The sequence below is a fragment of the Montipora capricornis genome, chromosome 2 (assembly GCF_036669925.1).
Source record: "Montipora capricornis isolate CH-2021 chromosome 2, ASM3666992v2, whole genome shotgun sequence".
In the NCBI taxonomy this organism is placed as follows: Eukaryota; Metazoa; Cnidaria; class Anthozoa; order Scleractinia; family Acroporidae; genus Montipora; species Montipora capricornis.
Window position 1 is genome coordinate 19,583,741 of NC_090884.1, and position 17,500 is coordinate 19,601,240.

General features: G+C 36.6%; 1 protein-coding gene and 1 non-coding gene across 2 annotated transcripts in view; one reads left to right on the forward strand and one right to left on the reverse strand.

Moving 5' to 3' along the window:
- The window catches only part of LOC138039023 (LIM and senescent cell antigen-like-containing domain protein 1), a 29,756-nt gene that overhangs the window by 5,049 nt on the left and 7,207 nt on the right, over positions 1–17,500 (forward strand). The window contains exons 3-11 of the mRNA XM_068885174.1: positions 1,734–1,800; positions 3,388–3,508; positions 6,472–6,512; positions 6,598–6,628; positions 10,486–10,566; positions 11,798–11,893; positions 13,381–13,435; positions 15,649–15,741; positions 16,036–16,084. Coding sequence (XP_068741275.1) covers positions 1,734–1,800; positions 3,388–3,508; positions 6,472–6,512; positions 6,598–6,628; positions 10,486–10,566; positions 11,798–11,893; positions 13,381–13,435; positions 15,649–15,741; positions 16,036–16,084 — 634 coding nt within the window. The remainder of the gene's footprint in view (positions 1–1,733; positions 1,801–3,387; positions 3,509–6,471; positions 6,513–6,597; positions 6,629–10,485; positions 10,567–11,797; positions 11,894–13,380; positions 13,436–15,648; positions 15,742–16,035; positions 16,085–17,500) is intronic.
- On the reverse strand, positions 12,779–12,851 carry Trnaf-aaa (transfer RNA phenylalanine (anticodon AAA)). Its single transcript has one exon. It is a non-coding gene; the product is annotated as a tRNA-Phe (tRNA).

A 17,500-nucleotide genomic window follows, 5' to 3' on the forward strand; every position in this document is an offset into this window, starting at 1 on the left:
CGATAATCACTGAGCCTGAGGCGAATAATATTGTTTTAGTATAAATGCACAGGTGATTATTGCAAAAAAGAGAAAGAAAAAACATTTCAACTCGAAATCATCTTCACTTACAGTGGCAAAACGACTACTGGCAGCCATTTTGTCCGTCAAGGTGATTATCGGCTGATAATCCGAGATAGTGAGCCAATGAGAGTGTGCGATTTTGTATAATCACCTGTGTGTTTATACTAAAAAGAAGATATGGGCTCGCTGCACCTGGTGACGAGCATAATAAGTTCCTGCGGAAGGAAGGTGTAGTCACACATTGAGTTTTATCTTTGAACAATCTGGGCCTACGTTCCTTCCACTGGGACATATATGTACAGTATTATACTCATTGCCAGGCGCCCGAGCTCAGTGCCAGTTTTGAATTGGACCAGTTGTGATCTGATTTTCACCCAAAAAACCGTGCTGGTTGAGGGTCGAGCGGAGCCCTGACACTACACTATGAAGGAAAGGTGAAGGCAACCATTTTTTCCGAAACTTTGTGTACATATCAAGGACAGCAACAACTTGCCACATGGTAAGTTTAAGTTTCATCGATTTTTCTTTTCCTTTCTTAGCAAATTAATGGACCTAAACTTCGGGTCTTCGCCCCATATGTTTCCTATTAATATTTTACTCATTTTATGAACCCCGTACGTGAACCAAACAGTGAGCCTGGGTTACTTGTGGGTAAGCGGCAAAAAAGAAGACTTGTCATTGGCAAAGAAGTCGTATTTTACACTGTAATTCTGATTCTCTTACTTTGGCCAATCAAAAAGGACGGATACAGTCCAGTAAACCAATCAAAACTCAAAGTAATTACACGTAGCTGACACAAAGCGCGGGTAAATGTGCAGGCACAAGCCACGATTGGTTTTGGTTTCACTTCTGATTGGTTGAACAAGTGGCATGCAGCCTTCTCAAAATATTTTTCGGGAGCAGGTCATAAGGAAGGTGGAGACGGTTTGGTGCTAAAGGCACCCAAGCGAGTGCCCAAAGGATGCAAGCTTCTAGGGGGGGTCTTGGGGCATGCTCCCCTACGGATTTTTTCAAATTTAGACATTCACAGATACAATTTTGTGCAATCTGGTGGATTTAAAGTGACGAACGTTCACATATGGAATTGACACTTGCTTGGAGTCTGATAAGAAATACTGGAATGCTAGTTAAATAAACATTTCATGTGCGCCAGGCAAAAAAATATCGTGGACACAAATTTGTACGTCAAACAAACTTTTTTTCAAGCTTTTACATAGAATATCTCCAGTGACTTCACGTTCGAGCTAAAAATGTATTGTGTCTGACATTTACTGACTAGAAGGAGACGGTCAAGCTTTCTGAGGAGGCGGCTGATTGAGCCGTCGACCGGCCGATTTTGAGAAGGCTGGGCATGAGAACTTTGAGCTGAGTGAAGTAATGCAAAACCAAAGCAATTAGATAGTTACTTTCGACACTCAACTGAAAATTGCTCTATAGATACAATGTAATATTAAATAAGGAGAAAGTTAACCAATAATGATCAGGTTCTTAATTGAAACTGTAACCTGTAACTCTTATTATGGGTGTCACAGCAATAAGTGTTACAGCCATGAAACCGTCTTGATCAGTAGATCATTGAGTCAATCACTTGCAGTATTACAGCTGAATGGCTGTTCAAAATTCTATTGCAGAACTCCTTAAATTAGTTGGGGTTTTTGTTTTAATTGTAGTACGATGAACGAAGATATTGCGAGGAAGACTTTCAGACTTTGTTTGCTCCTTGCTGCAAGCAGTGTGGTTAGTAAATTCTGATGAGTTTGATTTTTTTTACTAATTCACTACTGCAATTGAATGCCCTGTTTTTTTTTTTTGTTGTTAAAAAATGCTATCTTTGTTGCTGCATATTATAGACCACTTTCATAAATGGCGACCAACTTTACATTCTTTTGTCTTTATGTTAATTAGACCTACTGCCCTCGTTTTAAAACAAATATTCTTTTGAAATTTGCTCGTCGTAGCGAGGTTAGTAGGGCTTATTAGCATTAAAACAAAAGAATAACTCATTTGGCTGCCATTATGAAAGAGGTCTATTGAAAATTCTCTGGGAACGCTGAAATCAGTAATGCTTTCATGGAAGCACCACGCAGTGGAGATCTGTAGCTACTGGGAGGCTGATACCATTCTATGTCAACTATAAAAATGCTGTTACCTTGCCTGCAAAGCAGTTTATTTTCAAGTGCTTTTTCATTGAGAAGAATGCTTTACTGGAGGAATAAATTTAAAAAAGATCTCAATCCTAAAATAAATTCATCTGGGAATTGAATTCTCCTCTCATGCAAATGTGTGTCTGTTAATCCAGGGATTGAGCCTGCAGTCACACGTAACTATATTTTGAGCACATGCACATCAAGGTCATTTTTAAGATGTGTACCTGTCATGATTACAAGCAGTTCTAAACACGATTGTTAAATTGATTTAACTCAGTCCAAGATACAGGTTGAGTTAATTTATACATAATTTTTATGATTGTTTCTGGGTGTTTACGTGTATGGCATGGTCCACTTTCAATGTTGTCGATGGTCCACTTGCATGGGAATTGGACCCATTACCAGACAGAATTTTATTGATAAACTAAGGGTGCGTTCGATTGACCGTATTCCGGAATAAGAATGCATGGAATATAAGGTAGAAATTCTTCGTTTTTACGGTGATTCACATAAAGATTGTCAAACATCCGCTAAAATGCTATTTTAATTAAACATATTTTTGTTGTCCTTGCTTCGAAACCCGCCAAACATAGCGTTTTAATCATCACTCCAGGTATTCTTATTCCAGAATAGGGTCAATCAAACGTGCCCTAAGTGATTTATCTTGATCATTTTACCAAGAATGTGTAATTATTGAGCAGTACTTACTAGTTTCCATTGAGCTTATGATGCTCTTGAATTTTTGAGATCTTTAATTAATGTGTCCCACATCTTCAACAGATACAGAGGATTTAATAATAATTATTTTTATATCTGTCCTAGGCACTGTAACTGTAACGTAATTGTAGCACGAAACATCTTATTTAGGGTATTGATACATGATACAGTGTACTATTAGTGCATAGTGTAGTACAGTAAAGTACTGTCAGTATGTATATGCAATGCATGTACCTTACATGTATGTGGTGTACTTAGTACTTTGTGTTCCTGTGTAGTACCTATGACGTAAAATTTAATGTAGGCATGTATCATCTATTTTGTATGCTAGAAAATACTAGTTTTGTGTCATCTCTGAAGCCACTTTTGTGGTAAATGAAGCAAAACGTTATCATGTGCTTATTACACCTGTATTCAATATACATGTACTTTAAAAACAAAGAACCTTCATTCATCATAGGCAAATTTGTGATTGGTCGAGTTATAAAGGCAATGCAAGCAAACTGGCACCCAGACTGTTTTCAATGTGAGATTTGCAATGATGCACTTGCTGATTCTGGATTTGTAAAGAATGCTGGCAGGTAGGAGAGATGTAAATTATGGTAATTTTGCTTACTGCTATTTTACTCATGTCAAGGCCACTGTGTCAGGATAATAATTATATAGATTTAGCCAAGCCTAAAAGCGGAGCTCCCATTTCTAGCCTCGAAATGCAATAATTATAGTGTATACTGTATGGAAAAAATTATACGTCATTAGTGTATATATAGTTTGCAGTGATCAAACACCTCTGAGCTGACTGCTGTAAACAAACAAACCTTGCAAACAATGACCAACAATTTTAATCAAAAACTAAAACTGGAATGACATGCACAGTAATCTCTTTCTCAACATTTTCGGTTTTAACTGGTAATCATTACACCCTCTCTCTTCGGTTTACAGGCCCTCTGATATTTATGCGATGGTGCGATCCGCATCGCATAATTCACAAAAGAACGCACAACATTCATTAAATAAAACGTAAATCAACAAGTTTCTTAGGAGTTCCTGCGTAAATACTCCATTTTTAAGATGATTTTTTTGGAAAAAGGCTAAAAAGGCTTTGTTATTTTGCATGTCGGGGGCCTGGTACGAGTCTCATTATTAAAGAGTCGCCTATTGGTGTAACACAAAATAATACACCCTTTGTTCAGATTAGCAAATCTGTTCAGAAATATAGTACTGCACATAAAAACAAGGCGTAAGAAGCTAGTCGTAGCATACAGGAATATCAATAATTATTGATCATTCATTTGGCATGTTAGCTTTTACCTTAAAACTTTTAAAATGGTGCACCGATAGTGCCGAAGACCTCAATTTTTTTTACTTATCCCAACTAATGTCGATCAAGATGCATAATTACTGTTCCCTTGTGTTCAACATGTTTTTCTTATCCTGAAACCTTGAAAAACAATCTTAAAATTTCTCAGAAAAAAATCACATACATTGTAATTAACAATTATTAGACCAGGTTGAGCAAAATAAGTGTTTTGCTGCAAATAATATTTTGCTCATGTGCAAGTGAAATCACGCTCTTGTAAGAAAATGGCAGATCGGTTCCCGGAGCTGTCAGAGAATGATTTGACATCTTTAGTTGATCGAAAGAACAGTGAGAATACTAAGAAAGGAACAAAATTTCAACGTATTTCAAAAATATTTCGAGGAAAGAAAGGTAGACGAAGAGTCACTCGTGTCATCGACGCGAAGGACAAGTTGGCAAATGCATATGTACTGAAGAGATTTTATGCTGAAGCCAGAAAAAAACCAAAGCACCAAAGCTGCACTTGTCGGGATATGCTTTGAAAACTGTGAAATTCTTCAGCTTTGTTGATGCCTAGTGTTATTGAATGTTTTAACTGTAAGTACAATTTGAACTTGAGCCATTACTCGACTCTGCAAGGCAGCGAAGACTTACGGCTTCTTGGAAACAAAAACAAAAAACAAACTCGGTGATCGAATGATAAAACAATTATTTGCCTCAGCCTTCGGCTTTGGCAAAGAATTGATATGCTCACCACTGACAAATCACGATATTTTGCTCAACCTCGTCCAACAACTGTTAATTGTCTTTGATAGCATCAGAGACAATAACCCATCATTATAATTTTAAAATGATTTCTCTAGTATATACTCCATGAGGAGTTCTAATAATTAATTACAGGAAGATGCTGTATCCAAATGTGTTAAAATTGGTGGTGTAGAAAAATCAAACTGGCTTGACAAAATTTAAACAGGTTTGAAAAAATTCTACCAGAAACAAAATTAAACCACAATTATATTAACATATACATGTACAACCCAGGATTTGAGCTACTTCAAATTCCTTCAAACCCTCTGAAAACGTACAAGGTGGCTTTTAATTGTGGTGGTACATGTAATAGAGTTGAACTGGCTTGACTTTTCTGGTCAAGTTTCTGGACTTTGTAGTCCAAGAAATATTTGGGCAGGAACTGGTACCTACCAAAAAAAGATTTTGCTTTCATTACACTGTATTATTTTACATTGTAAATGGTTATATCAACTATTGTTCATTAACTTTCCCATTTTGCGGCCTGTTTTAAATCAAGAGTGATTATCAGTTTTCATGGAAGGGACTGAATGCTTAACCCATCAGCACCTCAAATGCCCTAGGATACCCTGGGTGACAAGTACAATTTTCTGGCTTTAGGCAGAGTAAAACCTGTTTTAAAAGTCTCACTCCCAGGGATCAATGGGTTAAAGGTCAACTGACAAACAGGTTGCTTTTTTTTGACGGTATAGAGTACGTATAAACAAAAATTAATAATGTTGAAATCCATTAATAATTTACAGTAACATACTGTAGTCAGATATCGTATGCTGTCACAGGGCAGCTGCTCTTGCAATGTTATAAAAGTACTGGTAGTTGTTTTGCTTACTTCTATTTGTTTTGTTTTTTTGTATTACATGTATATTTTTTCGTGTGTGCAAAAGACAGGCTAATACAGTGATTATTGTGATCAGTTAAGATTTCTTCAATTTTTAAATCCTGGGCTTAAGTGAGCCATTGCTATTAATTAAAAATTATTATCGGTGAATATTCACCGAGACGATACTGTAATCACTGAGCCTGAGGCGAATAATTGTTTTAGTATAAATACACAGGGTGATTATTTCAAAAAAAGAGAAAAAAACACATTTCAACACGAAATCATCTTCACTTACTGTTGCAAGACGACTACTGGCAGCCATTTTGTCTGTGGAGGTGATTATTGGCTGATAATCCAAGATAGCGAGCCATTGAGAGCGTGCAATTTTGTATAATCACCTGTGTATTTATACTAATAATAATTAATGTGAGTGATTGCTGAATAATAAGAAACAAACAAAAGAAGGTATATCAGCTATTGAAATGACTGTATTTGTCTGATTTGCCCAGCCATCTTAATTTACAGTATTGACCAAGTGAAATATTGATGTAAAGTTGGTGAACATTCCGTGAATCAATTAACCAGTAGTGTTTTATTCAATGAACTTTCTGTTACAGGGCTCTATGTAAGAAGTGCAATGCTGATGAGAAGACTAAAAGTAAGAATTTCAATTGATGATATTGCTTCTAGTTTGTAAAGTTTATGTTTGAGGTTAATTTAATTTAAGTTTTCTTTCTGTCCAGAAACTGGCCGATATGTTTGTCGCAAGTGTCAGTAAGTGTATTTTCTTTTCTTTTTGACAAATCGTTGAACTAATGTTGAGTGTGGTTGTATTAAAATGGTTTTGTAATGTGATTCATCTTTGGTTAAGCAGAAATATTTTGGTTCCGTGGGTTGAAGAACTCACTCAATACCAGTTTAGCACCACCAGGACCATGTAGTATTGTTGATATTTTCTTTATTCCTATTCCTTTAGCCTTGGGGTGTAACATGTACATATGCATTGGCCAACTGAAATCATTACATTGAGAAAATCTTAGTATAAATTGTTGCATTCACGGCTTGAATGCAGTGTTTCAGCCAGAAAATTTTACTTGAGGGTCAAAGTGGCTCCTGGAGACCTTTTCTAAGGGCCAGATTTTTTAGGAAAGGGGACGGAAAAGTGAAAGCTACAGAAGGAAAAATTCATCAGGGTACTGGGGAAAATAATGCAACTTGTATTTGGTAACTCTATAAGTTATACAGGCATAAAATGTTGGATATACAGTGTACCGTAGTTCATGCATCCCATAGTAAAAGGAGACTGTTTCCCAAAGCAGATACACAGTTCACATAACATCCCCTTCTTACTGTCATATATCAACCAACTGTAGTCGGTCAACCACCGTGAAGAATTTGGTATCTGTGACTTACCTGTCACTTCTTAATAACTTTCATTGTCTTTTGTTTTCTTTTTCTCCATTTCACTGTCTACCGTTTCTTTTCTCGTTGAGAAAAAATTTGCCGTAGACCTTGGTGTCGCAGGAAATTAATAGTGTTTTCCAAGACGCTATCATCGTGAATCATGAGCACTTTTCAGTCTACAGCTCTAAGTCCATGCCATATAGTGTCCAGGCTACTCACACAGATAATAATAATAATAATAATAATAATAATAATAATAATAATAATAATAATAATAATAATAATAATAATAATAATAATAATAATTGCTACTGCTAATCACCCTTACTTGCAGTCGAGGACTGAATTGTGAAGGGCGCAGCTCACAATATTGGGCTGAAAGCATGCAAAGGCGCCTCTGGCTCCCGCTATACAGTCCATGTTTGATGTCGGAGCACAGCACCACAGCTAGCTGTTAATTACCGTATTTACCCGTGTATAAGTCAATCCCATGTATAAGTCGACCCCCCATTTTTGATGGCAAAAAAAGCAATTTCTTAATTTCTTTGCTTAATGTTCATGGGATACTAATCTTGCATTCTTCGATTTCTGGAACTGTGGATTCACAAAAGATTAAGGGCCTCAAGCGCTTAATAGTTTTGTGGTTCAGCGGTTGTTGTATGTGCAGGCATTTTGTCCTTGAATTTCGAAAAAGTTCTCAGAAAATCGAACATGTAAACCTCAAACTAACCTGTTTCGTTGTTCAAGGATAAAGGGCTTTAGAGGATAGGCACATCATCACAGAAGCAGGAGTCAATCTTTGAAAATAACTTCAAAAACGATTCAAAATGTGCAAGGTTTAATTCAGGTGCTTGACTTAAATTTCTCACATGGCAAACGAAACAAAACTCATAAACCAAACAATACAAAGTTTGCAAAAGCATTTAAATCATCCAGGTTTGTATAAAGAATAAAAAACAATCATTACCAACCAGCATTTTAAGGCAACACGAGTGACGATCATGCTTGCACGCAAACACGAGGTATTGCACCAGGTTACTAAGCCGTTGAAGGATCGCATTTTATTTGAAGAGACAAGAATGTTTTTTAGAGCTTTCCGCCTTTGGAAAACGAAAATTTCTGGTGTCTATTTCATATTTGTGCTTGTGAGTATCTTCAACATTTAAAGTAAAACAAATCCTTTTTCATTTCAACTGGAATTGCTTAATTACATTCATTTTGAAGTCTTTCGTCCACTGCGTAATCGTTATGCCTAAAGACCACATTATGATGTTAATTTTGAATAAATTATTTAGCTGGAACTTGGCTCGAAATCTTTGACCCATGTATAAGTCAAGAGCGATTTTTGGAGCTTCTTTTGAGGCCATAAAAGGTCGACTTATACACGGGTAAATACGGTAGCTGTGAGTTGATTGCGATGCGCATTATTCGAGTGAATGATCAAAACTAATGTGTTATTGTTTTGATCTGCTTTTTGGCTGCGTTCTGTACTGAAAATCACTTTTGAATTAAAAAGGGGTGGCTTTTACAATACTACTGTACACCTGTGTTAAGCCTGCACACTTTTGGTTTTTCTGGGGGCCATCTCTGCATGATTTCAACGGAGGGTTCCCACAATGACGCATTTTGGCTGAAACACTGAAAATGATCAAAATTACGTAGTAGAATATAATATGACCATGGTGATTTACCGGTAAGTACTCAAGAATGGTCAAATCCAGCAGTAAAACTCGGTAAACAGCTACAGTGTACAAAGGAATGTAAATTATGAAACTTTAGTAAAATGTGTTTCTTTTTCACGTTTGTGGTTTTCAATTGCACTGAAAAGTGCAATATACGTACATTGTATGAATATATTGTCACCAGCCTACCCAGGCTTGCAAGCTATCTTGTACATCTTGCAAATTTACAATGTAAAGTGTTATTTAACTTGTTAATCCATTGACATTTACTTTGAAGTCCCTTGTCTCTTCTACCTTTTCTATATTTTTAATTATTTTTATTGTCTTTGCAATCATGTGTTGAAATATTATTAAACATGGTTCAAAAAACGGTTTAAAAAGGTTTAGAATGTGATGTTTCGACTTAAGTCATTATCAAGCAATGAAAATAAAAAATGAACTTGAATATAATGATAAAATTAAAGCATGAAGTTATGCTATTTACCCTAGAGATGCAATCTTAGTCTTAGGTTTTCTGTACAGAAAACCTACGTTTTCAAAGTTTTCTGTTACAGAAAACCTACGAACACTGGATTGTTATTACATTTTGATAGTCACGTTGATAAACAATGTGAGTCGTGTTTGATTAAGACCATGATGTGTAGAGCTTATCGACTATCTTCCACACCTGAAGCCTTTAATAGTGAATGTGTCAAGCTTAGAACCATTTTTTCAAAATTAGGTTATCCTAGTATCTTAATTGAATCATGTTTTTCTAGCTTTTTTGATAATATTTATAAGGAATCTAATGATGATAATTATTTATGAGTCCAAGGACGATAACGATGTGAGAACTGTTACGTTTTCTTTGCCCTTTAAGAACCAAGAGTTCGGCGAATATAGTGAAGGAACAGTTGAGATCCAGGTTGAGATCCTTGAGTTCTAACATTGGTATCGACATTCAACCTGTCTTTCGCAGTAAACCTATTCAACAGGTTCTTCAGCCAAAAGAGAAGAAGCCTGATTTAGTTAACAATCAATGCTTTGTATATCATTTTAAATGTGATCAGTGTGATGCTGATTATGTAGGTTTTACTACAAGGTACTTGCATCAACGTATTCAAGAACATAGGTATTCTGCCATAGGCAAGCATCTTATTAATATCCATGGTGGTATTGACGCCTCTAGTTTTAGCAGTCATTTCTCTATTCTTAAGAAATGCCAAACTAAGTTAGATTGTCTTCTGCATGAAATGCTTTTCATTAAGGAACTGAAGCCTTCACTCAATACTCAAGAGGACTCCATTCGAGCTAAGCTTTTTACTTGATTGCATATCTGGGGTAAACAGCATAACTTCATGCCAAAGGTATATGTTCAAGTTCATTTTTATTTTCATTGCTTAATAATGACTTAAGTTACATGTAAGTCGAAACATCACATTTTAAACCTTTCTTAACCGTTTTTTAAAATCGTGTTTAATATTTTATCGCAATGTTTTATAGTGAAGTTTCATACAAAAGCTCTTCTTATTAAAATCATGTGTTGCTTTTGTTATTTTTTATCAGTACTTACATCCCAGAGGGACAGCATATCATGTACATGGGTGAACCAGTTCACCCCTGGCATTACAACTGTTTTTCATGCAAGTGAGTCAACCCCATAAAAATGTAACAAGATGTTGCATGAATTAGGCTCTACTTTGCCAAAAGTAATTGTTTTACTTTTTCATCTTGCAAGTTTGCCTGCATGATAAATTTCCGACTTTACATTATGAATGCCATTCAGTTCTGCTGCAGCTGCACAACTAAGGGTGCTTTCCTTTTGTCAGAACTGGCCGGCCAGACCCGTCAGTTTGCAAAGAAAATGCAAAAATTTGAAGGAACACTTGAATGATAACCCCTCATTTTCTTCCGGAGGAGTGTATATCATCCTCGAAGAGGGTTAATTTGAAGGCATTGTAGAGTTAGTCCTTCCAAATGCCTGGTCCGGCCGGTCAGTTCTGCCAAATGGAAAGTGCTATAAGTGACTGCATTTCTGGGTCATGCACTGTTAAAAAATTGGAAGTTATTTTCTTGGTCAAATGAGCATAAATCTGGTGGATATGTCTAGTCTATAATAAATTATTATTATTACATTTGTGAGTTGTAATTTGCAGGTTTTGAACTGAAGCATCAAGAGTTTTGGTTTATTGAATAATACAAAACCAGATGTCATGTACACTGGAACAATGGAAGCATTGTGAATTTCCTTTCTGACAATTTGTGTTATCTATGTAGTTCCAATGAATTTGACTTAGTTACTTGTCTGATTGTTTGCCAAAAAATGTTCGGAATATTATTGCCTATCACTGAACCATATTTATTATTAGCACAACTTGATGATTAATTAAGTCATTCACTTACTTCTTGGGGCAGCGATTTTACATGGGTCACAATCAAATATTCACAATACGCTACAGGGGACATATCCTCTGTCCCTTTTTTTTCCAAAGATGCCAACTGATGGCCTTTCCCAGTCAGGAAAACAGCAGGATCTTGTGTTTACTGATCACATGAGTACTGAAGTACCGGTAGTTTTCCCTTCTAATCACTCCACGAAAGAAGAAATCTTTTCCCCACCTAAAGTTGTGAATTTACCGGATTTACCGTTATTGTTTATATTCTAATTAACTACTTGCACAATCCCATAATACACCTCTATTAATTCCCAAAAATTTTGCGTAACCATTGTTTGCAATATCTTCTGGGACATAAAAATTCCCAAGAGAAGTCAAAAACAATGTCTATGCAGATTTTTGGGAGGTAAAGGAGGTGTATTATGGGATTTCTGCAAGTAGTGAATGGTTTTAAGTAATGCTAGTTTCTTCACTTCTGTCAGTAAGGAGCTGGACCATCTTTGCCGTAAACGGGATACAGAGTTGTATTGCTTGAGATGCCATGATAAAATGGGAACACCAATTTGTGGAGCATGCAGGTAATAAAGTTTATTCAATTTTCCTGTTTCCTGACTTGGTTTCAGAGAAGTGATGTCATTCTCTACTTTTTCAAATCCCATAAAGAACTTGCCATCAAATGCCTGATTTCCAATTGTCAGCCATCTGTCTTCTTTGTGAAACTTTTAAGTATACAGTCTTGATCTTAAGAATCAAGGGGGTAGTTTCTAAAGAAACTGTGGTGGTGCGTCTGTGGGGAAGTAGTATACAAAAATTTTGGTTTTATCAACAGAGTTGATAATGTAAATTGGCCACCGTACACAGATTCTAAAAGGTGACGTTTCGAGCATTGGCCCTTCGTCAGAGCGAATCCTTTTTATTTTCTGGATTCGCTCTGACGAATTCGCTCTGTATTTGCTCTCAAAACGTCAGCTTTTAGAATCTCTGTACGGTGGCCAATTTACATTATCAACTCCGTTGATAGACCCAATATTTTTGTAGTTTTGATCTTATTCTATCTTACGTTTGAGCATTTTACTTGAAAAGTAATAAGACTTCTCTGTCTTTTAGAACCTTTTGGTGTAGTTTTCTCCTAGACTTCTCTTTGTGATGCATACTTTTGTGGAATTGTTACTTGGACCTGCTCCATCATTTTTAAGTCATTTGGTTAAAAAAATTATTGACAGTCCTGTTAAGTGTAAATTGTTTTCACATAATATTGTATGAGCAATGTTTGAGACTGGCATGAGCTTTAGTTGAGCCATAAAAAAGTTATTATTATAATTTTCCATTTGTTTTCTGACTGGTTATGATACCTATGAAAGAAATGTATGTATTTTTGAAGTTCGTGCTATGGACGAAAGAGGGAAATGATCCTCACACTTAGCTGGGCAATTGAAGCAATTGTTTCCTTATGAAAATTCAGCTGGCTCCAATGGGAATCGAACCCATAACCTCTGCAATTTTGGTGCAATGCTCTGCCAACTCAGCTATGAAGCCACACAGTTGGGAGCTGGTCAATTTGTTGGGTTCATGTGTTCCCATGAAAGGAGTTGATAAAGAAATGTCTATGTTTTTCAAGTGCTAGCCTCCTCCGCAGCCGTTTTTAGGCTCGTCCCTCCCCAAAAGGAGGCTATTCAAGTGCGGGCTAAAGATGAAAGAGAGACATGATCCTCGCATTGCTTAAATTGTCCAGCTAAGTGTGTTGATCATTTCTCTCTTTTTTCCACATCCCACATTTCTAAAATATATTACTTTTCTTTCATCAAGTCCTTTCAAAGGAATGCATGAGCCCAACAAATAGACAGGCTCTAAACTGTGTGGCTTCATAGCTCAGTTGGTAGAGCACTGGACCTTCATTGCAATTTTCAGTTGTCTGTAAGACACAGTTTCTTAAATTGTTCGGCTGCTAAGTGCAAGGATCCTTTCTTTCTTTCAGTTATGATACCAGTAGTGTTGTCCGTGCTTTAATGTTTCTTTGGTTTTTTAAGCGGTGAAACATGGTTTTGTTCCCTGTTTGTGATTGCAGGCGACCTGTTGAAGAACGTGTGGTACATGCACTTGGAAAGGCTTGGCATGTTGAGGTATTTGTTTTCAGTGACTGAATAATGTGCTTGATTTTATGCTCTTTAAAATTTATGTGGTCTATGAACAAAATACTCTTTGGTCCAAAAGATTAAAATGGTTATTACAATGCGAACGCGCCTTACCGTGGCCACCCAACAAACTCTCACATTTGACAATTACGTGTACATACGTCAACCCAACAACCTATGCAACGGTGTTCAACTTAAAACTGTGTGAACTTTGCAAGTGAGGCGTGACTGTCAATCAAATTCACACATCCTGATTGGAGGACAATTTGTAAAAAACTTTGTTAGGTGGCCACGGTAAGGTGCGTCGAACTGTAAAAATCATCAAATTGGAAACAGTGTGGCCCAGTGGTTAGGGCGCTTGCCTTGAGATCCGGAGTTCTCGGGTTCAAGACCGGCTCTGACCACTCGTTGAATTTGTTCCTGGTAGTCCCTGGTTCAACTTCCCAGCTGCACTTGTAAATAGCCAACTGGTTTGCCTCCGGCCAGTTGGGATTCTTAACAGTTGTTGTTGTTCTGTTCCGTCGTTTCGTTGTGTTTTATTGGCCCTGAAAAGCCCCTATGGGGAGCGGTCAATTAACTATGTATTGTATTGTAAATTGTTAAATTCAAGGTAATAGAATTATTTGGATGTTGTAAAGGCATAAATGTTAATCCTTACCACCGATATTCATATTTTTTGAGTACTAGAGATAAAAGTGCCTTATCAGTTATACCCCATTTCCCTCTGATACCCACACTTTCACATTTGGCTTCTCATTCCTTTTTAGATTTTACAGGAACATATAAAATCAGTGTTTTCAATAAAAGCCGACAGCTGGCAAAATTCGCTGGCTATTGCACATGAACTCGCCAGCTACTTTTCCTTAGCAATTGCCCTGAATTTTACGAATAACATGAGAAACATTCGCACGGAACATGAGCCTTGGTCGGCAAAGTTTTGATCATGAAAAACAAAAGAGATACCTGAATTCTGTTTCCATGTCCATGTCGAAGGCGGTGATTGAAGAATTCAAGCACACACATTTTTTAGACAGCGGTCCAGCAATCCATTACGTGGTGTAAACTGCTAACTACATTTGAAGCGTGGCAAGTCGACATTTTCGTTCAGGACAGATGAATACATTTCAGTTATTCACATTGCTGTATAGAAAGCAAAGGAGCCTTAAAGGGGCTATGTCATGCTATTTTAGCATCTGTTCAATCTTGCCATCAACTTAATATCCAAAGAAACTTAGAGTATTCATGTACTCTCTCTCTCTCTCTCTGTGTCTCTGTCTCAATTTAAAAAGCCAAAATATAGTGCTGCAGATTGCAGGAAATGCATTCTAAATTTTGAAAATTTTCACGCGGGAGGATGCCCCAAGACCCCCCTACAAGCTTGTGCGCCCCTTTGGGGTGCGCAGTCCATTCCCCACCTACGCTTCAGGTTTTGCCGCCTATTCAAATTCTTATTGAAAACCCTGTAAAATGCACACTTTTCATAAATGTGGGATTAGCCCTGTATCTATGTAGCCAGGTTTTCTTAATACGATACTAGTTCACTGTTCAGATACTGTTCAGTTATAGGACAGCAATGATACACCGGTGCACCGGTCAATCGTGATATTTTTTGCTACGATACGAATATCGATATTTAAGCAACATATCGCCATATTATTATTATCATTATTATTATTCATCAACATTCAGAAATCACTGTCTTTAATGACTCCTTGCGCAAAAATAACTCTTTTGTAGCTAGTTATTAAACACAGGGGCAAGAAAGTTCCATCCTTGCTTCGTATAGCTTCCGATCTGACACGTACAGATATCGCAGATAACTAACACTACCATTCGTCCCATATATTTCTCAAGATGCGTAAATTGCGATAATTGTCAGCTGACAAAGTCTTGCGCACCCACGGACAAAACACGCTGTTCGTCAGAAAATGTCTTGCCGTTGTACATAATTATTTATGTAATGATGCATCGAGATATGTATCATATCGTGGCACCTGTATCGAGATGTGTATCGTACCATGAGAAAATGTATCGTTGCAGCCCTATTCAGTTATAATTTTATGCTAGGCTTGCCCCTTGTAATCATCTCCTGCTTTTATTTAATTCTACTTTGGTATTCTGTTTCTTCCTGTAAGGTATTGTGGAAAGCTTTAAAGCCTAGAAATATCTTACTGATTATTTTTTGTACACTGTTTCCACAGCATTTTGTGTGTGCCAAGTGTGAAAAGCCATTTTATGGTAATCGTTATTATGAACGGAAAGGCCTGGCTTATTGTGAGACTCACTATAATGAGGTATGAGAAATTCTCTGATCAATACTTTATGAAGGTACATTAAATTGTTAGTGTGATTTTGGAAGGACATTGCTGTCCATGCCAAGAGAGGTTCCATCTAAATGTGAAAAAAATGTAGTTGTCATACTTGCTTTCTTTTGAAGCCTTTAAAAGTTGAAAAAGGTGAACGCTCACATGATAGTTGCCAGAACTAGAAACAAGAATTGTGGAAAATTTGTGATAATCAACCAATAGACTGTAAACTATTAGTGAGCAGAGGTCTAACAATGTTTATTGGTTAATTTTTCTGTACAGCTATTTGGGGATGTTTGCTTTGAATGCAATAAAGCAATTGTGGGAGATGGTAAGTGCATGTGGCCATTGTTATGATGTATTAATTTGACGTCCTCCTATTAAAGACCAATGCATAGTAATTGTACTAATCACGTTTCAGAGCCTTACTGTAAGTTCGTCATCATCAACCCAAGTCCATTCTGCACTCAGTCTCCCATACTCTAATAATAAGTATTGAACACTTTAAGAAATCCTTACATGTACCTCTGTGCCTGATGCATGAAGGAACAAAACTGACCATTTTTTTCTTTTTGAATTAAGGTAAATTACTACAGTTTTCCGGAGAAAAAGATCAAGGTTTTGGAATCTGTGAACTTAAAGCAACAGGATATCTCTTCTGAAGTGTTAGTCACTGCAATTGATGTAAAATGTAATTTTACCCTACCTCAATTTTCGAAAGCGAGAAAAAATAATTATGTAGAGAAATAAATAGTTAAATCTGCCAGACATGTTTTTCACAAATGACAAAAACGTCGATTTTCGTCTATTTTAATAATAACTGAAAAACTGTCTGATAGAACTTTTTGAAAAAATGTCGACGGTTTTGTGTACATGTTGTTTACTAATTCGCAAAATTTTAACCCTGGTTGTAGGGCTAGGTTTTGAGAAAAAGGCCTTTGAAATGTCTAGTTTCCAGTCCCCCCTCCAAGGAAGTCCGTCGCCATGTTAAGTGTTTTCCTCTGATTTGTATTTATTTGTTAGGTAAAATTACATTTTACATCAATTGCAGTGACCAACACTTCACAAGAGACATCATTTTGCTTTAACTTCACAGATTTCAAAATTTTGATATTTTTTCTTCGGATAACTGTAGTAAGCCACATTAAGTTTATAGTCATTACCAGTACGTTTAAGAGGGGATAGATTGGTTATTTTTACTTAATTTAAGTCATTGATTGTTTCTTAAGGACAGTGCCACCTAATAAGAAGACATTTTTCCCCGTATTATGACTGCGCAGAAAAGTAGATCTTAGGACGCTTTTCTTTTGTCAGAACTGGCCGGCCAGACCCAATAATTTGCAAAGAACAATTTGAAGGAACACTTGCATGATAATCCCTCGTATTTTTCTGGGGGAGTATATGTCATCCTCGAAGTGTGTTAATTTGAATGCGTTGTAAAGTTAGTCCTTCAAAATGCCCGGTCTGGCCGGTCAGTTCTGTCAAATGGAAAGCGCCCCTAGTTTGGGTTATTGGAATGTGAAATGAAAATAGGGGGTAACCTTGCATTTTTCCGAGATAATTTGTTTTTGAAAAAGTGGACTATTGGCTTAAACAAAGAAAGGTAAGTTTTTTCAAAGTAAAACAACAGGAACCTAAAAGATCTTTTAAATGAATAGCAAATTGCAACCGGATGATTCTATAAATGTATTTTTTATCACAAAAAAACAGAGCCATGTTTGAGGCTGACAGATCTCCTCTGTAGTTA